This window comes from Notechis scutatus, chromosome 7 (genome assembly GCF_049901735.1).
Source record: "Notechis scutatus isolate UNSWTSFEM ecotype Mainland chromosome 7, rNotScu1.2, whole genome shotgun sequence".
Taxonomy (NCBI): domain Eukaryota; kingdom Metazoa; phylum Chordata; class Lepidosauria; order Squamata; family Elapidae; genus Notechis; species Notechis scutatus.
The window spans coordinates 3,698,733-3,724,100 of record NC_142015.1 but is presented as its reverse complement, the minus strand read 5'-3'; the positions used below and the strand labels follow the sequence as shown (position 1 = coordinate 3,724,100).

Sequence of the window (25,368 nt, the reverse complement as noted above, 5' to 3'; positions counted from 1 at the left end):
CAGGCTGTCCGGTCCTAGTTCGAGTCCCAGCCTCGGGAGGGAGGGGACGAGTTGCTCCGGCGGTCCTAGTTCGAATCCCTTCCCGTGCGCAGAATCCCCTCCCTTCCCTTCTCCCCCCGCCTTCAGGCACCAGTTCCCCGCTAAGCCTCGAATAGCGGCTCGCTCTCTCCGCACCGCCGGGCGCCTCCTTAAAAAAAAAAAGCAAGCAAAGCAAGCAAGCAGCCCCGCTTCCCGGCGCCTCCTTAAGGGGCTCCCCCGAGGGAGGGGGAAAAAGGGGGCGTGCCGTATGCAAAGCAGCCGAGCCCGTGACGCGGCGAAGCCCCTCCCCCTCGGGCGCCCCAAAAGAAAAAAAAAATCCTGGGCTGCTCCGCGTTTCGGAGTAAACCTGGCGGGAACATGGCGCTGCGCCGGCTTGGGAGCCTCCGCGGCTCCGGAGCAGAAGCCGGCCCGCCATTCCCGTTCCGGGCATGGCTGGGTCCAGGGCCGCCGCCGCCGCTGCTGCTGCTGCTGCTGCTGTTGCTGCTGAGCCCCGGCCGATCCGCCGCCGCCTCCTCCTCCTTCCCGGACCGCCGCGGCCCCGTGGTGCTGGGCATGCGGCTGGAGAGCACCGACCGGCCGCTGTGGGAGCCGGAGCAAGAGACGGAGGCCGGCGTGCTGCAGGTGCAGGAGGGCGCCCAGGTGGTGCTGCGCCTCTACGGGCTGGGCTTGAGCGCCAGAGCCGAGCAGGCGGTGTACTTCGCCGAGGTGGGCCCGCCTGGACCCAACGCCACCCGGGGAGGAGGAGGCAGCGGCAGCCCCAACGCCACCTGCCCGGAGAAGAGCCAGGACCTGGTGGTGCACGCCCACCATGCCGGCCGTAGCCGGCCCACCTCGGCCCTGATCGGCTTGCGGGTGCAGCGGCTGCGCAAGGCCGAGCGCTCCAAGCTCTACGTGCTGTGCGCGCGGAGCGATCCTGAGCTGGCTTGGCGGCGCCTGGAGGGCGAGGACGCCTTCCTGCGCGTGGTGGAGGAGAAGCCGCGCCTGCTGCCCTTGTGGCTCCAGGTGCTGCTCCTGGTGGTGCTGCTGGCCCTCTCGGGCATGTTCAGCGGGCTCAACCTGGGCCTGATGGCGCTCGATCCTATGGAGCTGCGCATCGTGCAGAACTGCGGCAGCGAGACGGAGAGGCGCTACGCCCGCCGGATCGAGCCCATCCGGCGCAAGGGCAACTACCTGCTCTGCTCCCTCCTGCTGGGCAATGTCCTGGTCAACACCACCCTCACCATCCTCTTGGACGACCTGATAGGATCGGGCTTGGTGGCCGTCATTGCCTCCACCTCCGGCATCGTGATCTTCGGGGAGATCGTGCCCCAGGCGCTCTGCTCCCGCCACGGCTTGGCCGTGGGAGCCAACACCATCGTCCTCACCAAGATTTTCATGCTCTTGACCTTCCCCATATCCTACCCGATCAGCAAGATCCTGGACGTCTTGTTGGGTCAAGAGATCGGCACCGTCTACAACCGGGAGAAGCTGGTGGAGATGTTGAAGATCACGGAGCCTTACAACGATCTGGTCAAGGAGGAGCTGAACATGATCCAGGGAGCTCTGGAGCTCCGGACCAAGACGGTGGAGGACGTCATGACCCCCATTCACGACTGCTTCATGATCAACAGCGACGGCATCTTGGATTTCAACACCATGTCCGAAATCATGGAAAGCGGCTACACCCGTATCCCGATCTTCGAGGAGGAGCGATCCAACATTGTGGATATCCTTTACATCAAGGATTTGGCCTTTGTGGACCCTGACGACTGCACCACCCTCAAGACCATCACCAAGTTCTACAACCACCCTATCCATTTCGTCTTCCACGACACCAAGCTGGACGCCATGCTGGAGGAATTCAAAAAGGGTAAGTGAAGGCGGAAGGTGGTAGCTCTGTGGGCAAGGGGCCTACCGCTGCCCTGGGTGCGTTTGGCTGCCCAGGGCATGGTTGACAAAGATGCAGCTTCTCCTGCAGATCTCCAGAAAGAAAAGGAGCGTGCTTTTCTTTATCCTGGTGGCTAGGATGCAACCTGGTTACCTCCTCTTAATCAAGGCTTCTCTTATTTTTTTAATAATAATCTTTATTACACATTTTTCAATATTTACACCAGGTTTCCATTCTTGACAGTGCTTCTGAATCCACATTTCTCCTATTTACTTAGTAACAGTTTCATTTTGCTTTTTCAATTTCTGATACATTTCCTCTAATATTGTTACATTTATATTTACCTTTGTATAATTACTTGTGTATACATTTCCTCTAACATTGTTACATTTATATTTACCTTTTTATAATTACTTGTGTATACATTTCCTGCTACTCTTAAGTACTTTTTATACACGTTCTTTACCTTTATCCTCTAGCCACTCATGCCACACATCCCAAATCTTATAATATTCTGTTTCCTCCTTGTCTTTTAACTCCATCATTAATTTATCCATCTCTGCACGTTCAAGCACTTTTTTTAATCACCATATCTTCTGTAGGAATATTAGTCTGTTTCCAATGTTGTGCGAAAACAATTCTCACCACCGTTATTATATGAAGTATGATATACTGTTGGTTTTTTACTTAAATTGTCTTTTGTTATACCTAGTAGGAATAGTTCCGGATTCAACTCAATTTTTTGCTTAATAATTTCCTCCAGCCATTTCTTTATCCTCATCCAGACCTTCTTTGCTTCTTCATTGATCAAGGCTTCTAATGCAGAATATTATGGCCAAATCCAGCAGGAGGATTGATCGGTTCTTGAGGCTCCCTAAGATACCTATAATTCATTTTTCTCATGGACTATATGCACACATCGCACTAAATTATCACAGCCTTTGGGCACATTTGGCTGATGATTTTACCCGAAAAGCTGCCTCTGTGGCAGATAATAGTTACCAACCCAGATTGACAGAGCCTAACCAGCTTTGGCTTATTCAACCTGTCCTTCTTCGGCAAATAATAGCTTGAGGCGATGTGCGAACCCAACCCCTTCACTCATTACATATTAACAGCAGAAGTTATTTTTCTAGGGAGGTTGGGGGGAAAGATTTCTAAGGATGGCCAGGTTTCTTTCCTTGAGCATATTTTGCAGCCTTGTGCTACAGATGTTTGTTCAGATGCAAGTTCTGCTGACTTGGCAGAACAAGCCAGAGAAAAGCGGAATTGTTGGCGGGTAGGACTTGGGTGTCAACATTCGTCAGAGGGACTCTCCCAGCTGCAACCCTGAAGCAGGCAGATGTCTGCCATCCCTGGGCAAAAAAACCTGACTTCTATTTTTTTTCCCCAAAGCAGCTTGTTATTTTTTATAATGTTATTCATAAACATTTTGAATACAGTGTATTGTCAGGGTATACCAATTACAAGCCAAAAAAAATCATATCTTAAATATTAACACATAAAGATAATACTAATAAAAACATATAATAATAGCAATAACATCACCCAGTATTTTTAACTATGTTTCTTTTATATTATCTTATTTACAATTTTTTTAGTACTTCTAATGATTTTATAAACCATCCCTATCTTTGATGCAGACATTCATTGTCTTTCTTCCTCTAATTTCTACCTCTTGTCTTCTATAACCACTCGTAAAATCTATTCTATATCAAATAGTCTTCTGTGCCTTTTTATCTTTTATTTTTAAGATTCATCTATCCAGTTCAGCACAGTCTTAAAATTTTCTTCATCTGACGGGGGTGTTCTCATTTTTCCAGTATTTTGCGAAGCTAATCCTTGCTGCTGTCAATATATGTAACACTAAATTTGCACCAAGACAAATTCCTTGTGTGTCCAACCACACTTGGCCAATAAAGAATTCTATTCTATATTCTATTCTATTCTATTCTATTCTATTCTATTCTATTCTATTCTATTCTATTCTATTCTATCCTATTCTGTTCTATTCTATTCTAAATATATGGTCCCTTTATCAAAACCCTCTGCTACTATGCCCAGCCAGTATACATCTGGTTTCAGGTCTATATTCTGTTTTAACTATCTTTTCCAGCCAGCTCCTTATTTTCTCCCAAAGTGTTCTTGTCAAAGCAACTTTTTAAAACTAGTTGATCACTCTGCCACGATGTGTATCTCCCACTTTGCTGGAAAACAAGGGAGCTGATCTAGTCAAATGAAAGCCAGAAAGAAAATCCTTCTGGAATGGAGATCCTTCCGGTTAGGGCCAGATTTAGTGGGTGAAGGGCCGGAAAACTGCATCCTAGTTTTGTCCAACTGCAGATCAGAACAGTTGAATTGCTGGAATAAAGGGTTGGCTTGAGTAGTTTAGCCCCGGGATAAGGTGTGAGTTCATAAATCACGTTGACGCTTTTGTTACATGGCCATTGTTTCTAGCAAGGCTCCCAGCTCTTCCAGTAGCAGGATCAGAAAACCTGTGTGGCAAGGCAATAATGCTATGAAATGCCAAACCCCTTAAAGCAGAGGCCTCCAAACTTGGCAACTTTTAAGACTTGTGGACTTCAACTCCTATAATTCTTCCTCCAGTCGTGTTAGCTGAGGAATTCTGGGAGTTGAAGTCCACAAGTCTTGCCACGTTTGGGGACCCCTGCCTTAAAGCTGCAGTGCTCCTTTTATCAGGCATGCATTTCAAAGAATTCACAGATCCTCCCACCTGGAGTTAAGGGATTCTCTCCTGTATTACCTGCCTTTTGCTCTTGTTTGTTTCGAAGAAGTTTGAACAGGAGAACTTCCCAGCATTGGTGTGTCTTGATTTCTTTTTTTTTTCTTTTTTTTTAAATTTAATCAGTTTTATTTTACAAGATAATAAGTATAAATGTATACATAGTTGTGAATACATGAAATGGTTACATATAAGAAAAATAAAAGAATAAGAGAAACAATAGGACAGGGACGGTAGGCACGTTGGTCTTTTTTTTTTTTTTTTTAAATTTAATCAGTTTTATTTTACTAGAAAGAAAAGTTAACCTACAAAATTCCCAAGACATTTGAAAAACAACAAAGCCAAAAAGACACAAAAGCATACAAGGTGTTTAAAAAGTTCATTTAAAAAAAAATGCAGCGTGTATACAGGTAGCCTTTGACTTACAATTGACACCCCAAAACTTACCTTGCTGAGTGAGACATTATGTATTTTTTTTTATTTTAATTATAAGAATACAACACGGTGCAGCCGATCTGGCATTAAAATTGTTATGCATGTATACATTTTACTTCACCATTTACAATCCTCTTGTCTGATGCATTGTTTACTAATTATTCTAATCATCATCGCTACTTATGTTCCGCCCTTGCCTTCTTCTATGCAACCACTGATAGAATTTATTCCATGTTTCATAGTACTCAGATTCCCCCTTGTTTTTTTAATTCTAGAGTTAATCTATCTGATTCTGCACAGGCCATAATTTTCCTTATTATCTCTGTTTCTGGTGGTATTCTTTCCTTCTTCCAGTATTGTGCATATATTATTCTAGCCGCCGTCAACACATATTATTAGGTAAATTAAATCCTTCTTATGTCCTTCTGGTATTATTCCTAAGAGAAAAAGTTTTCCCTTTTTTCAGTGCTGTTGTTGTAACTTCGAGCAGTCACTAAACGAGGATTTGTAAAGGACTACCTGTACACAGATTATCCCCCCCCATTAAATACTGATTAATGTTGCTACAATATTAGTTCCCAGCCCTTTCAAAACACGCCCCCCTCTAAAAAAATGTTTTTGAAAATAGTACATCCATTTACAAACGATTGACATCTCATGTATATGCCACAAAATATGTGTGACAAAATAGATGTAATAGAATAGAATTCTTTATTGGCTCAATGTGATTGGACACACAAGGAATTTGTCTTGGTGCAAATGCTCTCAGTGTACATAAAAAGAAAAGATACATTTGTCAAGAGTCAAGAATCATAATGTACAACACAGTGTTGAGGAAATTATTTGTTTAGCAGAGTGATGGCGTTCGGGAAAAAATGGTCCTTGTGTCTAGTTGTTCTGCTGTGCATTTACAGTATTTCTGGTGTAAATAGTTAACAGGAAGAAGAATCATGCCTTGACTTTGTAGTCGTTCAAGCCAGTTAGGTCTCGTGGTGAAGGCACCAAGCTTGGAAAACAAGAGATGTTGAATTCTTGTCTCGCCTTAGGCACAGAAGCCGGCTGTGTGACTTTGGGTCAACAGTCATTCTCGGCCTACGACGTCAAGCCAGTCAGTCAATTTCTGTCGCAACCAATGGAACAACACTCGATTGATTCCACGGAGAGGGGAGGAGGAAACGGAGCCTATATTTGAGGGAATACATTTTATTTATTTTTTTCACAATCACTGCTGGCCACAATGTGAAATGGGAATGCATTGTGTCGATTAACAAAGGGAAAACGTTATTTGCAAGTGCTCAAGTTGTTGTTCTTAGCAACCGTAAGTCAACATTTTTCCTATGTTTGCAACCCAATAAGGCTCATGGCAAAAGTGCTCTTTTTTTTGTTTGCAAAGGGCCAAGTGAACTATGGTGTTTTTCCCCTCCTTTGAGGAAGAAGAAGTTGACCTCACCCTTTCCTAATAGGTCCAATCCAGCCAGAACTGATGAAACTTCTTGGATGAGAAGAGAAACAACTTCTTCGTCTTCTCCTCTTCCCTCCTCCTCTTCTTCCCCTTCCTCTCCTCTCCTCTCCTCCTTCCTCCTCTTCTTCTCCTCTTCCTCTCCTTTTCTCTTCTCTTCCTCTTCTCCCTCCTCCTTCCTCCTTTTCTCTCTCCCTTCTTCCTCCTCTTCTCCTCCTCCTCTTCTTCCTCCTTTCTTCTCCTCTTCCTCCTTCCTCCTCCTCCTCCTTCTTGTTCTTCTTCTCTTCCTCCTCCCCCTCCTCCTCCTCTCCTCTCCTCTTCTTCTTGTTCTTCTCTCCTCTTCTCCTCCTCCTTCCTCTCTCCTCCTCTCCTCCCACCTCCGCTTCTCCCTTCCTCCTCCTCCTCCTCTTGTTCTCCTCCTCCTCCTCTCCTTCTCCTCCTCCTCTTCTTCCTTCTCCTCCTCCTCTTCTTCTTGTTCTCTCCCTTCTCTTCCCCCTCCTCCCTCTTCCTCCTCCTCTCCTCCGCCTCCTCCTCTCTCTTCTCTTTTCTCCCCTCCTTCTCCTTCCTTCTCCTCAAAAAACTGTGTCCAGTTGCCTTTTGAAAAAAAAAGCACCTTTGAGACAACCATGACCTGGTAAACAAGGTCCTGAGATACACAAATCTAGGCCAACATTAGGAGTAAAAGTAAAACTAGATCATATATATATATATATGTGGTTCCCATGGGCAAAAACCGCTTCCTTGTGTTGGTGGAACATGTGTCTCAAAAGTCAACGGGGTCTGATTTACCACATTTGGGTGCAGCTCAAATGCTCTGAGCATTATGACATGCTTAGTGTGAACGTAAGGCCTCTGGCGAATGCCTCTTATATGGAATAAATCTCCCAGGTGGAGTAGATACCAATAGCCTGAGCATGAGCAATTTTGAACATGATGATGACCCATTGGAATCAGATCCTGGGAGAACGCCCATATTTCATAAACTTTCCCCGTTGAGGTGACATCAACAGCCAAATGATACGCACTGTTTTAGCGTGACAGTGACTTTTTGGAATGAGAGTTTACAACATTCAGTAGAGAACTCTTTATCTTGATTAAATTTCCCTAGTTGAGTAGATACCAATGGCTGACCAATGAGCAATTAAAAGTCTTTCATCTCCAGCCCTGGCTACCCTCTCATGGTTGTTATATTTGGAGATACCCTTTTTCCCAATCTACGTTTATGATTGTCCCAAAGGTGCTTTTTCAGGAGGCAACTAAGATTTTTTTGAAGACCTTTTGCTTCTCGTCCAAGAAGCTTCTTCAGTTCTTCCATTCCCCACCATCCAGTCAGAGCTGAGAAGCTCCTTGGATGAGAAGTGAAACATCTTCAAAAGAAAAAACAAGGAAGTTGTTGGCACCTGAAAAAAGCACTTTGGAGACAACCATGGCCTGGATGATTGAGAATCTCTACAGAGTACATTTAGGATTGTTATTTCGGGGACAGCTCTTCATTCCAGTAGTTGGAATAGATAGCACCACCACTAGATGGACTCGCAACTGGCTGGCAAACCGTACTCAACGAGTAGTCCTTAATGGGTCTAAGTCTACATGGAGGGAAGTAAGCAGTGGGATGCCACAAGGTTCCGTCTTAGGCCCAGGACTCTTCAATATCTTCATTAATGACTTAGATGAGGGAATAGAAGGGATACTTACCAAATTGGCAGATGATACTAAGCTGGCAGGAATAGCCAACACCCAAGAAGATAGGCTCAAGGTCCAGGTGGATCTTGACAGACTAGAACCCTGGGCCATATCTAACAAAATGAAATTCAGTGTAGAGAAAAGTAAAGTCCTACACTTAGGCAAGAAAAACTAAAAGTACACATATAGACTGGGTGAAACCAGGCTGAATAGCAGTAACTATGACAGGGATCTTGGAGTCTTAGTGGACAACCAACTAAATATGAGCCAGCAGTGTGCAGCAGCCGCCAAAAAAGCTAATGCATTCCTAAGTTGCATTAACAGAGGGATACAATCGAGATCAAGTGAGGTACTAATACCACTCTATAAAGCCTTAGTAAGGCCACACCTGGAGGACTGCATCCAGTTTTGGTCACCACACTATCAAAAAGATATTGAGACTCCAGAAAGAGAAGAGCAACCAGGATGATTAGGGGACTAGAGGCTAAAATATACGATGAACGGTTGCAGGAACTGGGCCTGGCTAGTCTAGTGAAGAGAAGGACCAGGGGAGACAGGATAGCAGGATTCCAGTATTTGAGGGGCTGCCCCAGAGAGGAAGAAGGGGGTCAAGCTATTATCCAAAGCACCTGAAGGCCAGATAAGGAATAATGAATGGGAATTGAACAAGGAGAGATTCAACCTGGAGATAAGGAGGAATTTTCTGACAATGAGAACAATCAATCCATGGAACAGAAGTTGCCTTTGGAAGTTGTGGAAGTGCCATCGCTGGAGACTTTCAAGAAGAGATTGGAATGCCATCTGTCAGAAATGGTGTAGGGTCTCGCGCTTGGGCGGGGGGTTGGACTAGATGACCTACAAGAAAGATCCCTTCCAACTCTGATTATCTGTTATCTGTTAGGGTTTCCTTTGATCTCTTAAATCTCTTTCCTATCAGCCCCCAATTCTAGGATTTACAGAAGGGGGAAAATACTCGGTTCGACTTTCTCCATGCCATGCATAATTTTAAATTCCTCGATCATATCCCCTCCCCAAGTTGCTTTTTTTTTTAAAAAAAAAAATATAAGATTCCCAAAGATATATTTTTTTAGAGATGTTTACACTCTTCTGATTATTCTGGATGTCCTATTCTGCCTTTTTTTTCCAGCTTTGTGCCATTCTTTTATTCCCCCAAATTAGCAACCATGACTGCACATTTTATTTCTCGTATTGGAATACATTGCAGCATCAGCCCTTTTATTTTTAACTTACACTAATGATCCCTTGAATTGATTTGTCATAGCTGCTACCTGCTGATACCGTCATTTGATTCTAGGGCTGTTCCCTGATTAGTTTGCACATGAATCAACCGCATTAAAGGCGAATGTCATTCTAAAGGGTTTTCCCCCAGCGTGTAACTTATTAGTTAAAGGGCAGATGCAAAGCAATCTGTAGTAATAACGTGGGAGATAACGTAACATTGGATGCTGTTTTGGGGATACCCAGTTAGAAAAGCGAAGGAGAATTTGGGGGAAGAAGATTCCTCTTTTGAAAGAAGATTCATAGGCAGAATTTTTGAGTGAGTTTTTTTGTTTTAAAAAGAAACCTTCAACTTGATTAATGATCTCTAGAGCCAACAGTGGTCAATTAAAATTGCTCAAAGATGAAAAAACTACTAATAGAAGACTAAACAAATGGTTGTAAGTTAAGGATTACTTGTCCAATAACATACAATAATGAGGGCTTCTAATCTGGTGCCTCCATATATTTTTTTTGGACATGCAGTGCTGGAGTGATGAGAGCTGAAATTGATAACATTTCTTATATATATATCCTTATATATAGCATAAGGATATATATATGTATATATATCCTTATATATATCTTATATATATATATCCTTATACCATGGCAGATACCCCAAAGTGCTGCTGTAGACACAGGGGTGCTAGGCGGTTTCTTTTTATCATCATCATCCTCTTTTAATGACCTCATAATCCCTTGTGGAGTGCATTCTGGGTAACTGAATGTAGCTGCATGTGTTCTGACCAAGGCTTCCTGAGACCGTAATTAAGCACACGCTTAGTCCAACAACACAATAGCATGTTTACTGGCCGGATGCCCTTCCTGTCACCAATGCGGAGTATTTTTCAGCAGATACATTCTCAGTGTGCCCAAATATCTGCCCCTACCTAGGATCGAACTCACAGCCTTCTGATTGTGAGGCGAGAGCTCCACCTCTAGGCCACCGCACCACTCTATGGGGTTTCTTTTTTTTGTTCAAGGGTTATTTGATGTCTGTTGGGCACTGTGCAAAGAGCTAGCCTGGTATCTCCGTCTTCTCCAAAATTTAAAATATCCTGCATTATTACGGTGAGTTTGCTGTTCTGTTCAGCCCAACATTGACAATAATGGTGGAGTCTGACTCTGAGGGAGAGGAGGAACAGCCGACAGGGAGTGGAAGCGTGGCTCCGGAGGTTGTGGAGGAGGCTGGGGAAGGGCAGAGGCCGGCTGGGCAGTCAGAGGAGGACCCAGGTCCATCCCCTCTCCATCCTAGGGCATGCAGGGAGGAGAGGATAAAGGAGAGACGTGGTCTACTGGGGAGGAGAGGGCCTTGATCCTCTTCATGGGCTGCAGCTGCGACAACTGGATAAGAGGACGGACATATGTATGGGTGAGTGCTGGAAACAAAGCATGGAAATATCTCTAGTTTATGGTTCCTCTCTTTGAGTTTGGCGTCCTTCCCAGTGTGTGTTGGGCCGTGGCTTGGCGGGCGTGGCAGGAGAAGGATACTGCAAAATCTCCATTCCCTCTCCATTCCTGGGGGAAGGTTATTGCAAAATCCCCATTTCCCTCCCCATCCCACTAACCTGCTTTCCAGCTCCATTCTCCTCTGCAGGGCAACCCAAAAAGGCCCAGCCAATCAGCTGGGACTCAATGGGAGGCAGAGAAGAAATGGGGGCAGGGTCAGTCAGAGGTGGGATTTGCCAGTTCTCCAAACTACTCAAAATTCCTGCTACCGGTTCTCCAGAACTGCTCAGAACCTGATGAATACCATCTCTGGGTTCAGGGTGCTTTGAGTAAGAACCTCTGGATATAATGCCCTGAAAACACCTGGCCTCCCATGGACTGAGTTTGTGAGATGATCCAGGGAAATAAATCCATTTTTTTAAGGCAACTTTTTCCTGAGAGAGAAAGCAAAATTGGACTGTTTTGGTCTTTTTCCCCTTTGGCTGGGGTTGAAAACCTTGGCATGTTGCAGAAAGGTGAAGAAGCATAATCTGAAAGAAGTGATACCGGAGAAAGAAGGATAAAGCTTAAGAAAGAGAGGAGAAGATGAGTTGGTATTTAGCAAGACGGTAATTAGACAGAGCAGGAGGTGATAAAAGTTTCACCTTGCTTGCTTAAAGATCAGACAACACCACCTGTTAATAAAAAAAAAAAAAAAAAGCAGGTTGGGAAGATAGTCCAGGACAAGGGAACTGGCTGAAAGAACAGATAATCCTCGACTTATGAATGTTATTGAGCCCAACTTTTCTGTTGTTAAGCAAGACAATTGTTCGGTGAGTTTTGCCTTGTTTTACAACCTTCCTTGCCACCGTTGTGAAGCACTGCAGTTGATCAGTTAGTCACACGGTTTTAAGTGAATCCAGCGTCCCCGTGGTCTCTGCTTCTCGGAAGGTCGCAAAAGCAGATCACGTGACTTTGGGACACTGCAGTGGTCATAAATGTGAGCCAGTTGCCAAGGATCTGAATTATTATTTTTTTTGAAAAAAATTATTGATTGCAATACTTAAAAACATTGAACATTATGGACTGACATACATTTTTGTCCTTACATCTCATACAAGATATTATCTGCATTTATATACATTAGGCCTTTATATATTTTAAACCCTTTCAGTTACATATCAATTAAATCATTCGTTTTGCCAACTCCCGTTCTGTTCCCTCCAATAATAAAATGTATTCCATATCATATAGCAGGGGTGGCTAATCTTTTGGGGTTCCTGTGCCAAAAATTGTGTGTGCTCTTGCACGCTCGTTCTTGCGTACCAGCACCCAGAAGGCAATGCGCGCCCCCCCCATGCCCCCTAGGCATGTGTGCGCAACCCCCGGCCACCCACCCCCGCCTCTCCCTTACCTGCACTGCGCCTCAGAGCTGATTTTTGGCCGGTTTGAGGCCTTTTTCGGCCTCCCAGAGGCTTGAGGAAGGCTTCTGCAGGCTTTGCAGGATGAACTAGGCCCATTTCGTCACTTCCAGTATTTCCAGAAAAACAGGAAGTGACAAAACGGGCCTAGTTTTTGTCCTGCAAAGCCTGCAGAAGCCTTCCTCAAGCCTCTGGGAGGCTGAAAAAGGTCTCAAACTGGCTGAAAATCAGCTGTGAGGCACACGCATGCGCAGTGAGTTAAGTTTGCAGCTCACATGCCGGCACAAATGGCTTTGTGTGCCACCTGTGGCACACGTGCCATAGTTTCGCCATCACGGCCATATAATGATCAGATTCATCTTTATCTTTCATTTCCAAGGTTAATCTATCCATTTCAGCGCAGATCAAAATCTTCTTTTCGCTAGGTATTTATATGTATATATATAATCTTTTCTATACTGTGCTGACATAATTCCCAATAAAAAAGTTTATAATTTATTTTTGTCCCCGTCATTTCCTCAAACCATTTCCACATCTTAAGCCAAAACTCCTGTGGCTTTTTTTGCAAGACCACCAGGCATGAAAGGCTGTGCCCCTTTCTTGCTGACATTTCCAACATTTAGATGATTGGTTTTTATACCTTCTGGCCAGTGTTGCTCTGTGTTGGAACGCTGCATTAGACAAACGAGCGGAGGAGGCAAATGTTGTAATTGTGTGTGTGTGTGTTGCTGGAATGTAGACAGCCCTCTTTTTACCAAAAGGTCAGAGCTTGCATCCCATTGTAACAGGGTTTGTGTTTGTGTCTTTGCAAAATGAGATTCTTCAAATCCCTTTGGCTTGCAGGAGATGATCCTGTTGACGGAACCGGCTGGAGCCAAACTTGGCATCCGAGAACACAGTTGTGTTCTCAAAACCCGCTTTTCTCAAATGAATACGTAGAACGTAGTAAGAAGGGATCCTGCAGGTCGTCTGATCCAACCCCCTCCTCAAGCAGGGGACCCTATTCCATTTCAGGCAGGGGACTGTCCAGTCTCTCAGGGGCCGCCCCAAAGAAGAGGGAGTCAAGCTATTCTCCAAACACCTGAAGGCAGGATGAGAAGCAATGGGTGGAAACTAGTCAAGGAGAAAAGCAACCCAGAACGATGGAGAAATTTCCTGTTAGAACAATTAATCAGTGGAACAACTTGTCTCCAGAAGTTGTAAATGCTCCAACGCTGGAAGTTTTTAGGAAGATATTGGATAATGATTTGTCTGAAATGATATAGGGTCTCCTGCCTGAGCAGAGGGTTGGACTAGAAGACCTCCAAGGTCCCTTCCAATTATGTTATTTTATCTGTTCTTAAAAACCTCCAGCGATGGAGCACCCACAACCTCTGAAGGAAAGCTGCTCCCTAGGTTAATTGCCCCCACTGTTAGGAAAGTTCTCCTTAGTTTTAGGTTGCTTCTCTCCTTGATTAGTTTCCATCCATTGTTTCTTGTCTTGACTTCTGGTGCTTTGGAATATAGGCTGACCCCTTCTTCTTTGTGGGAGCCCCTCAAATATTGGAGCACTGCAAGGACAGTTAATCTGTGATGACCCGGGGCATGACAACAAAAATAACAAAGTCACAAAAGTAGAATAAACTCCCTTTCATGCCTCCAACTTGGCCCCCAATGTCTAATTATCCTCGGCTGGAGATCAAACTCTTCTAAAAACAGACTACAAAGGGCAGAAATGCAGTCCGAACCCAAAGTAAAGATAATTAGAAATAATTTTAAGAAAACCAACACAAACCACACTGAAGTAATTAACATGGCAGGCCAGGATGATAAATTGCAGACTTCCAAACGATAACAAAACACACGCAGTTGGGAGGATGCCAGAACCCAGATAAGACTTGACAAACAAAAATAATGCACGCTTTGCTTTCAGCAAGGTTCTGTTCGCAAACACCCTTTTTATCCTGTTTCCCAAGATGCAGCTAATGAAGGGAATCAGGGCCTTTTTCTCCCCCATAACCCATGTTGATCCCTTATCCATTCCTCCCTGTGTGCCCTAGGATGAAGAGTGGGTGGGCCTGGGTCTTCCTCTGAATGCCCAGCCAGACTGTACCCTTCCCCAGTTTCCGCCACATCCACCGGAGCCACACTCCCACTCCCTGTCAGCTGCTCAATCTCCCCCTCAGAATTAGACTCCAACAAGGGCATGACATAATCCTTGACTTACAACCCTTCATTTAATGACCACTCAAAGTTAGCACGGGGTTGAAAAAAGCAACTAATGATCATTGCTCCTACTTGCCCCCGTTGCAGCATCTCCACAATCACATGACCAAAATTGAGGTGCTTGGCAACTGGCGTGTACTTATGACTGTTGCAGTGTCCTGAGGTCACGTGATCTCCTTTTGCGACTTTCTGATGAGCAAATTCAATGGGGAAGCAAGCCGGATTCATTTAACAACCGTGTTACTGATTTAACAACTGCAGAGATCCATTAACAACCAAGGCAAGACAAGTCGTAAAATGGGGCCAAACTCACTCACTTCCCTTAACAATTGAAATTTTGAGCTCAAGTATGGTCGTAAGTGGAGGACTACGTATAAGTCATGCTGGCTTAATGCAGCAGTATTGTTTGAGCCAAACAATGCTTGCTTTCCCTCAGTCCCCTCAAGCGACACACTGTCCCTCTTTATTTAAGCTTACTCCAATATGTTGGGCAAACATGCCATTGTGTGTTTAAAAAATAGATCATTGAGCGATTAGGATCCTGTGCTTCAGTGTTTACTTAAACCCTGGAACGAATGTCCTGCAAAAGGAATTTGGGCACAAGCTTGTAAAAAAAAAATAGAGGACAACTTCATAGGTGGAGCATTTGTGCAAGAGAGGACTTGCAATCGGCCCTGGGATTATTTGAGGGTAGGGTGAGTTCAGACAGAGACACGCAAACAAATACTGTAGTAGCTGCACCAGACTGCAGTTTGAGCCAAGTATTCCTGGCATGGCAGATAATGATTATGCCAAAAGAGATAATGCGGAAAGTGCACGGAAGGTGTTTGTTTCTCTTCACCTGTGTGCAGTTCACATGGGGGCGTGAATACCTGCCAGTTTGCAGTCTCGCTTTTGGACAATCCCAGCACTTAGTTTTTTTTTTAAATTAAGTACTGTTTTCAGAATGTATCTTCAGCTGCTTTTCAAGAAAAGGGGGAAGGGAGGAAATGAGGGAGGGAGAAAAGGGGGAGGAAGGAAGGAAATGAGGGCGGGAGGAAGGAAGGAAAGAAATGGAGGAGGAAAGGAGGAAGAAAGGAAGGAAATGAGGGAGGGAGGAGGAAGGAAGGAAATGAGGGAGGGAGGGAGAAAAAGGAGGAGGAAGGAAGGAAATGAGGGTGGGAGGAAGGAAGGAAGGAAAGGAGGGAGGGAGGAAAGGAGGAAGGAAGGAAAATGAGGGAGGGAGGAGGGAAGGAGGAAGAAAGGAAGGAAATGAGGGAGGGAGGAGGAAGGAAGGAAAGGAGGGAGGGAGGGGGGAGGAAGAAAGGAAAGGAGGGAGGAAGGAAGGAAAGAAACAAATGAGAAATAAACTTGCAGACTACCTGACATTTGGCTCCCCATGACAAATGTGGGTTTTTCCAAGCTGGGTTAACTTAGAGCATAGCACATCGAATTATTGAGCTGGAAGGGACCATAGAGATCTTCTAGTCCAATCTTCTGTCCAAGGCAGGAGATCTTATTGCATCCTGGACAAAGGGTTCTCCAGTCTTTCCTTGAAGACCTCCGGTGATGGACCATCCACAACTTCTGGTGGCAAGCCGTTCCACTGATTAATTGTTCTAACTGTCAGGAAATTTCTTCTTAATCCTAGGTTGGGTCTCAAACAAGAATGGCATAGAATTCTTTATTGGCCAAGTGGGATAGGACACAGAAGGAGTTTGTCTCTAGCGCATAAGCTCTTGGTGTACACACAAGTGGCAAGTGATAAATCACGATCATACTCATAAAATACAATCACCGTAAATCATAGGATACAACACTCAGCGATAGTCATAAGATACTAAATAAAAGCACTCAACATAGATCATAAGATACATACAACCAAGTCATAAGATGCTAAAGGAATAAGTCATAGGAAAGATGAAAAGGATAGTAGCAACACAGCTCTACTACATGGTTTTCATCTTGGTTTAGTGATCTTCAGAATAGAATAGATCTGGAAGGGACTTTGGAGGTCTTCTAGTCCAGCCCCTGCTCAAGCAGATCCTATACCATTTCAGACAAGTGACTGTCTAGTCTCTTCTTAAAAACCTGCAGTCATGAAGCACCCACAATGTCTGAAGGCAACTTCTGTTCCACTGGTTAATTCTCCTCAGTTTCAGGTTGATTCTCCTCAGTTTTAGATTAATTGCCAAATTTGTGGATGCCTGTTCTGACCCAACTGGGTTCCCAAAGAGCAAACACAGACAAAGGCAGCAACCCCCACCTTTTAAGGTTTAATAACGGATTCTCTTCTGAAGGATGCTTTCCACTAATTAGCTCCGACGAGAAAGAGCCTTGCCAAGTTGTTTGCCAAGGCAGACAAAAACCCAGAGATAAGGACTAATTTTCAAGATTCTCCAAACACGAACGAAGATGTCCACCAGTTGAGCTTCAGAGCTTCTACGCTGTCTGCAAAGAACGCTTTTCCAAACCTGGCTTTTATCCTCTTGAGGGAGTGTCCATTACCTTGCAGCCTTACTCCTGAGTCGCCTGTGCTGCTGTAATTGTTCTTTCCTCCGAGCAATCCTTCGTGCACGTGCACTTAGCACAGGCTCCTCAGGAACCTCCTCATCACTGCTGCCAGCCCCCACAATCTCTGAAGGCAGCAGTCCACTCCCTGATGGTCCTGGCCCTTCATCAGAGTCCTCATTTTCCTCAGCCATCTGCACCTGCTGCTGGCTAACCACAACAATGCCAGGGACAATTCCTTAAATGGAAGGAAAGTTTCGATCTACATATCTCAACTGAGTTCCCCGTCCTACTACAGGTACAAAGCATACCTTGCCACCCCCAGATGTTCTCAACATCAGCAGCCCACTTTTGCAGGAAAGTCAGGGGTTGTTTCAAGGGTTGCTACCTATTTTGGAACCTGAAATCTTTGCTAATCTATGCAGCTCATCTGGAGATTCATAAGACCTGCTTCTTCACCTGCACTTTGCCTCAGCGGTTCCCAATCTTGGCAACTTTTAAGATGCCTGGACTTCAACTCCCAGAATTCCCCAGCCAGCATGTGTGTTTTTTTCCAAATGAAAAAAACAAACAAACAATGCTGTGATGACCCAGGGTGGGATACAAAATAAACACAGTCACAAAAAACAGATGAAGCCCCTTTTATTCCTTCCCTTTGCTTCCAAGCTCCAAATATCCTTGACTGGAGACAAAAAACTCCCACACAAGCAGTTACAAGGAGGAGGAAACACCATTATAAAGCGTAAAAAACAACACAAATCAGGCAAGATAAGGGCTTGAAGACATCCACAGATATCAGAACACACACACTGGGAAGGATGCCAAACTCAGAGAGGAACAATAAACTTAGAGGTATTTCCATGCTTTGTTTCCAGCGCTCGCCTGTACATATGTCCGTCCTCTTATCCAGTTGTCACAGCTGCAGCCCATGAAGAGGATCAAGGCCCTCTCCTCCCCTGTAGTCCACGTCTCTCCCTTATCCTCTCCTCCCTGCGTGCCCTAGGATGGAGAGGGGATGAGCCTGGGTCCTCCTCTGACTGCCCAGGCGGCCTCTGCCCTTCCCCAGCCTCCTCCACAACCTCCGGAGCCACACCTCCACTCCCTGTCGGCTGTTCCTCCTCTCCCTCCGAGTCAGTCTTCACCAGGGCCATGACAAATGCCCACTACCATAAATCACATGGCTGGCTGGAGAATTCTGGGAGTTGGAAGTCCACAGGTCTTTAAAGTTGCCAAAGTTTGGGGACCCCTTCCATCCCAACCCTGCCTTTATCAAAGCAGAATAGCCCATGGATTTATCCTCCATTATTCACCCGCTACTCTTCTGATTCTAGGTAGCTTACAATATAGGAGAGAAAACCTCAGTGACTCATAAAATCAATAGCTAAATCCAATAATAAACAAAGCAGTTAAGACTATAAATACACCCATTGCTATTTTCAGACAGAAGCCTGTGATTTTCTGAGACGTCTAGGTAGGCGAATATCTCATTTCAGACGGGAAATTTCTTCCAGATGGAGGGGCTACCATTGAAAAAGTCAACCTTTAGGTCTGTGATGGCGAACCTATGGAACGCGTGCCACAGGTGGCACGCAGAGCCCTTTCTGTGGGCACATGCACAGTGGCCAGCTGTTCTTCTGGTTTCTGGCACATACATGCGTGACGTCCAGCTGGTCTTTGGGGGTGCCGGAGCACCGGAAAATAGCCTGAAAAAATGGCCAAAAACGGGCTCTTTTTCAGGCAATTTTTTTGGACCATTTTCGGGTCAAGAATGACCCAAAAAACACCCTGAAAACAGCCCAAAAAACCAGCCAAAAGACAGGCCTGAAAAATGTACAAAACGACCCCCAAAATGCCCCCAAAACAGGCTATTTCTCATCGCATATCTTGTGAAGACTCGATAAACCTCATCTATTCCATCCATCATCTTCTCTTCAGTTCTTGATCTTGATTGTATCCTTCTTTTAACTGTAGCCTGTGCCCCTTTCTGACTTCTGGAAAAGTCCTTCTGGAGAGATTCGTGGCAGAGAGTAATACAGGTAGTCCTTGGGCACAATTGAGCCCAAACCTTACGTTGCTCAGTGAAACGTTTGTTCAGTGAGTTTTGTTCCATTTTACCACCTTTCTTTGCCACCGTTGTTAAGTGAAATCACTGCGGTTGTGAAGTTAGTCACACAGTGGCTAAATAGATCTGGCTTCCCCGTTGACTTTGCTCAAAAGCTGAACCCATGACTCCAGGACACTGCGACCGTCATAAATGTGAACCAGTTGGCAAGCATTCGAATTTGGATCACGTGACGGTCGTAACGTGTTAAGTGTGAAAAACAGTCCTAAGTCGCTTTTTTCAGTGCCATTGTCCCTTCGAACAGTCAGTAAACAAATTGTTGGTAAGTCAAGGACTACCTATAAAGATACAACAGCGAAGGTAAGGCTGGCCAGGATAGAAGCAGATATCAATAGATACAGGATCTTCACTGTCCAGCCCCGGACTTAAAACTCAAATTCAGAAAACAATTGTTAGAACAAAAAAAACATCTTAGATGAGAAGTGAAACATTTTAAAAGGGAAAAAAAAATGAGGAAGTCCAGTTGCTTTTTGTAAAACTACCTTTGGGGCAACCATGACCTGGATGACTGACAATTTCCATAGACCAACTGAAAAAAACAGTTTTAAATCTGGTAGTTTCTTTGCTCTCTCACTTGCACACCAGCTCATCTGTTGAACGGTCATTGTACAAGGCAAACTTGTGGGAAGCAACGCCCTACAGATATCTCTGATCCGTGTTTTCCCCAAAATAAGACCGGGTCTTGTATTAATTTTTGTTCCAAAAGATGCATTAGGGCTTAATTTCTGGTTAGGTCTTATTTTGGGGGGAATACGATACTAAATGCGTCCATCTGGCTGATGATTTTGAATGGTCACTGAACGAATTGTTGGTAAGTCGAGGACTACCTGTGAAGATACAAGAGCGAACGTAAGGCTGGCCAGGATAGAGGCTGATATCCACAGATCCTCCCTCCCAACTCTGATTTTTTGGCGTATTTAGCATGCTGCACCCTGCCCTAAGGGCAGAAAGCTTGGGCCTCTGACCTACAACTCATGGTTTTCCTCCCCCTCCCCAAACTATAATAAACCACAGGAAAGAGCATGGATTGGTGGGCAGGGCCAATGATCACCGGAACAACCGGTCCGGACCGGTAGTATCCCACTACTCGCTCTTTCCTGCTTTCAGCTAAGTTTAAGTGTTTGCACTCCTGGGTTGGGAGGCAATCCTGATGTGTTTGTGTGTGTAGGTGTGTCCAGGTGGTGGCGGTGTGCGGAGGACACGAGCCTGATAGCCAACAGACAAGGCAGTGCGTGGGAAGGAGGCTGGGGCATTTTGTTCCTTCCTTGTAAAAATAGATCTGGAACTCAAACACAATTTCAGCAACCTCAGTGCATCAATCTATCAGACTGGATGGCATGCACTTTCTTAACCTTTCTTTTTCCCCCCTCCCTCCCTGACTCTTGTATCTGATCCTGATAGCTTTAATCTCCCCATTGAAGGGTGGAGATTTTGCTTTTATTTCTGAGTCCTCCAGCTTAATGTGTTGCAATGTATCTTCGTCGGACTCAAAACTCAAATTCATAAGACAATTGTTAGAACCGAAAAAGCATCTTAGATGAGAAGCAAAACGTTTTCAAAAGAAAAAAGAGAGAGAGAAAGTCCAGTTGCTCTTTGGAAAAGCACCTTTGGGGCAACCATGACCTGGATGACTGAGAATCCCCACAGACCAATTAAAAAAAAAAAAACAGTTTTAAAACTGGTAGTTTCTTTGCTCCCTCACTTGCACACTCATTGCAGCGGTCATTGTACAAGGCAAACTTGTGGGAAGCAAAGCCCTAAAGATAAAATCCCACATCTCTGATCCGTGTTTCCCCAAAAATAAGACTGGGTCTTATATTAATTTTTGTTGCAAAAGAAGCATTAGGGCTTATTATCTGGTTAGGTCTTATTTGGGGGAAATACGATACTAAATGCATCCATCTGGCTGATGATCTTAAATGGGGTTTATTTGGGGGGTAAGACTTATATTACATGCATCCTGAAAAAATCATGCTAGAGCTTATTTTCTGGTTGGGTCTTATTTTCAGGGAAACGTGGTAGGAGTTCCTAGTTGACAAGTGATGCTTACTTGGTACCCTGTCTTTTAGCTGCCCCATGCCAGGCGTTACTTCCAACCATAATCTGGGTTGTTGTTTTTTCAAATGTATGCAGAGGAGCCTCAGGCTGGAACGGAGCATCAGTGAGCAATATTTTGGGTGCATGTTGGCTTAGGCTTCCATTACTTATCAAAAACAATTTTGTCTAGTGGTGAAGGCACCAAGCAGGAGACCTTGAAGTTCTAGCCCTATCTTAGGCATGAAAGCCAGCTGGGTGACCTTTGGGCCAATCACCAGGAGATGGTGAGTTCTAGTCCTATCTTAGTCATGAAAACTGGCTGGATGTCCTTGGGCCAATCCCCAGGAGATGACACAAAATGCAAAACACCAGCAGAGGAGAGGAGTTTCAGTTTCAGTTTTCACAGCACCAAGCAGCTTTAGTCCAGAACAATTGAGTTAAGCCACACCCAGGCTCCTTGGTGTCTCCTTCTTGCTCACACAGCAAATACTCTTTCAATTTCCAAACAGCCGTCAACTCTCCCACACACCGACAGGACGCTAGCCAGATGAATACCAATGGATGCTTGTAGGCGGAGGCAGAATTCACCCCTCCTTATTTTCCTCCCCCCAAAACTAAGCCCGGTCACATAGTTTCGTAGCAAAGCACGGGTATGGAGCTAGTAAATAAATATAGTAAAAAACCTTCCCCAGATTGTGCTATAAATGCAGAGAAGGCACTTCTGGCCATCTGCACCATGTTAAAACCCCTTGCAAGCATATAAGATTATGTCATGGGCACAAGGTTGGCTATGTCCTTTATTTTTAGTATACATCTTTGCTTTTATTTATTTCTTGCTATTGTTTATTTGAGCTGGGCAGCTGTAGAAATCGACGAAGTAAATAAATATTGTGGTTGAGGTTGGCAAGGTGGCATCTCCCCCCCGACTCCCTAAAGCTGAGGCCTCTTACTTTAATGCCTCTTACTCAACGTGGCATGTTTTGTAGGAAAGGGAAGATGACGGACAGGCAGTCCTGGATTTGCCACGATTCGTTTAGACCGTTTGAAGCTGCGACAGCATTGAAAAAAGTTGTCTTAACGACCGAGTTTCATGCTTAACAATGGTGGCAGCATCTCCTTGGTCACGTGATCAAAATGCGGCCACTTGGCAACTGGCATGGGTTTATAACGATTTTGGTGTCCCGGGGTCACATGATCGTCATTTGCAAACTTCCCAGCTGGCTTCCAACATGCCAAGTCAATGATTTGCTTAAGACTCCATGATTCACTGCAGTGATTTGCTTAGCAAGTGTGGCAAAAAGGTCGTAAAACAAAGCAAAATTATCTTTACAACTGCCTTGCTTAGCAACAGGCTATCAGGGCTTCAGTAGTTACCCCCATTTAAATCATGAGTCTCTAGCCGAATTTTCAAAACTTAAAGAAGATTTATTAGGAGTAAACATGCCAGCACTGCCTGGGTGTAGCCGACTCTGAGGCACATCATTCATTGTCACCCTTGACCCTGGTTTTCCCCCCACCCCCGAGTGTATCCTAATTCGTATTCTCCAATGGGACACCTCCATAGTCAAGAGTCCTCAATCATGTTTTCCAGTTAGAATTTTGTGAGGCAGAAACTTCGGTCATCTAGAAACTATCTTTGAAAACATTTGTGGAATGCAAGTTGCTCCCCCCCCTCCCTTTCTGTTGGCAACCCTAAAAACCGTATAAATATATTATGAGTTAACACAGACATTTGGGGCTCAGTTGTGGTCATAAACTGAGGACTTGCCTGTATTGATCTTGGTAGGATGTACCAACGAGACTGTTGTCAGCTCTCCGCTTGCTGCGTCCTTTCACACTCCCTGCAAATTTAGTGTGTTGCTAGGAACCAGGGCTTTCTGTACCCTGGTTGCATGATGATAATGTTGATTGTTGTTGTTGTTGTTGTTGTTTTGCAATGTTGACTCTTGGGCGAATTTCAGAATCGGTTTGTTCCTTCCTAGGGATGAGAACGAAAAAGTTCTTTTATTTCCACAGCTTCTGAACTTCATGCTTGATGTTGGAGGAGAATGAAACTCTGATATTGGGTTTTATCGATTGGATGGATAGACCGTTATAGAAATGGCTTGTTCCTATTATTATGGAAAAAAACAAAAAGGTGTGATTTGATGTTAACGCCTTCTTTGACTGCAATTGGGAGTCGATGTTTCTTTTTCTTTTTTCCCCCAATCCTTCCTCACTTCTCTTCCCGCTCTTCTACCCCCCACCGTTCTCCTATTCACTTTTGTATTTTGTATCTTATTTTTACCTTATCTTACAACTCAATAAAAACGTTAAACCGCTGGAAACATCTGCAAGAAAACAACCGAACTCAGAGAGCACCCAAGACGCCTCATTTCAACCCCGAGCTACAAATGTTCTCTTTTATTTGGAGACTTTAATTGGCATTTCTTCTCCAACTAGGAGCTTGATCTCAGAGTTAAGATTAAGGACTCAAAAGGTTTTATGATTCCATGAACCCGGCCGCAAATTATGAGGAAATGCCAAGGCCACGTTCTGAAGAACCACAGTGGTCTCCTGTGATCTAACCTCCTTTTCCTTTTCTCAGCCATGCAATCGATACACGGAGACTTCAGCTGTTCTGAATTGTGTCCCAAGGCTGTGTTCTGTTTTCCTCTCACATCCTCCCCGGGATCCCAGACAGCCATATCTGAAGCGGATTAAGTAACACAAACTCTGGATCCAAAAATAGCCAAAGATGACCTCACCTGATGAGCAAGCTCTCTGCGGCCCACGGAGCCATCCCTTAACCCCTCTAGGCTCCGCATCTCCAAATACATCCTGGCAGCGGTCATGGACTCATCCCTCACACTTAAACGCTGCAAGCTTGATAGTGAAAGAGCAATAATGGTGTTAATTCAGAACGGAGCTGGGAGGGACCTTGGAGGTCTTCTAGTCCAACCCCCTACTCAAGCAGGAGAACCTATCAATCATCTTCTCTGCACTCTTTCTAGCCTCTCAGCATCTGTTTTTCCCTACTTCCCTGCGAGATTTCATGGCCAACGTCCGGTGTCCATGTTTGCAAAGCAAGCAAGAGGTTATTTTCCCCCTGTCCAGCCATGAACGCACATACAGTACGTGCTCCCATTAATTCCCCCACCTTCTGTGCCATAGCAGCACCGCTGCTCTGGTTGAGAGCAAAGGTGAAGTAAGGCAAACCTGCAAACAGGAAGTCTCTCTCGTTGTTTGGGCTCCGGCTTACTCACCCGCATCCGTTTGGCACAAGGACAAATGTCCTGTTTGACCTCGTCTACAAAGGTCATTTCCCAACCTCAGGGTCAAAAGGAAAACTCTGTGATGTAGGATCAAACCCTGGATTTGGTGGCTCTGGATCACACTCTACAGGTAGTTCTCCACTTATAACAGTTATGATTAGGGTAATGATCTTAGCGATTTAAGATGTTGGATGGCCTTACATCTGCTGGAGACCAGCCATCTCCCATACTAAAAAAGCTAATACGATCCTGGGTTGTTTAAACAGAGGCACATAATCAAGATCAGGTGAAGTATTAGTGCTGCTTTACAAAACCCCTAGTAAGGCCACACCTGGAAGACTTGCAACCAATTTGGGCCACCGTACTACAAAAAAGATGTTGAGGCTTTGGGAAAAGTGCAGAGAAGAGCAACTAAGAGGATCAAAGGCCTGGAGACTGAAAACGTATGAAGAACGGCTGCAGGACTTGGGTCTGGCTAGTCTAAAGAAAAGAAGAATTAGGGGTGACATGATAACAGAATTCCAGCACTTGAAGGGCTGCCACAAAGAAGAGAAGGTCAAATTATTCTCCAAAGCACCCGAGGGCAGGACAAGAAACGATGGATGGAAACAATGGATGGAAACTAATGACTGCTTGCTAGCAGTGACGACAATTAACCAGTGGAACAGAAGTTGCCTTCAGAACTCATGGGCGCTCCATCACTGGAGGTTTTGAAGAAGAGACTGGACAGTCACTTGTGAGATGGTGCAGGTTTTCCTGCACGAGGCTAGAAACCAGGAGGCTGTGAGTTTTAGTCCTTAGGCACAGTTGAGTGACCTTGGACCAGTCGTTTTCTTTAATCAAAATAGTCCATTTTGCCATTTCAGCCAACTCCAACAGACGTTTCATTACCAAACTAGGTAAC

The 25,368-nt window shown here is 44.8% G+C and overlaps 1 protein-coding gene and 1 long non-coding RNA gene across 3 annotated transcripts in view; one reads left to right on the top strand and one right to left on the bottom strand.

The window, feature by feature from the left end:
• The window catches only part of LOC148130013 (uncharacterized), a 67,453-nt gene extending 50,186 nt beyond the window's left edge, over positions 1-17,267 (bottom strand). The window contains exon 1 of the long non-coding RNA XR_015750304.1: positions 17,015-17,267. This is a non-coding gene — a long non-coding RNA (uncharacterized LOC148130013). The remainder of the gene's footprint in view (positions 1-17,014) is intronic.
• The window catches only part of CNNM4 (cyclin and CBS domain divalent metal cation transport mediator 4), a 64,675-nt gene continuing 39,623 nt past the window's right edge, over positions 317-25,368 (top strand). Inside the window, exon 1 of one of the 2 annotated variants that reach the window (XM_087969615.1) lies at positions 317-1,888. In XM_087969615.1, coding sequence (XP_087825741.1) covers positions 397-1,888 — 1,492 coding nt within the window. In that variant the 5' untranslated portion in view covers positions 317-396. The remainder of the gene's footprint in view (positions 1,889-25,368) is intronic. The other variant, XM_026688182.2, reaches the window with a different exon arrangement.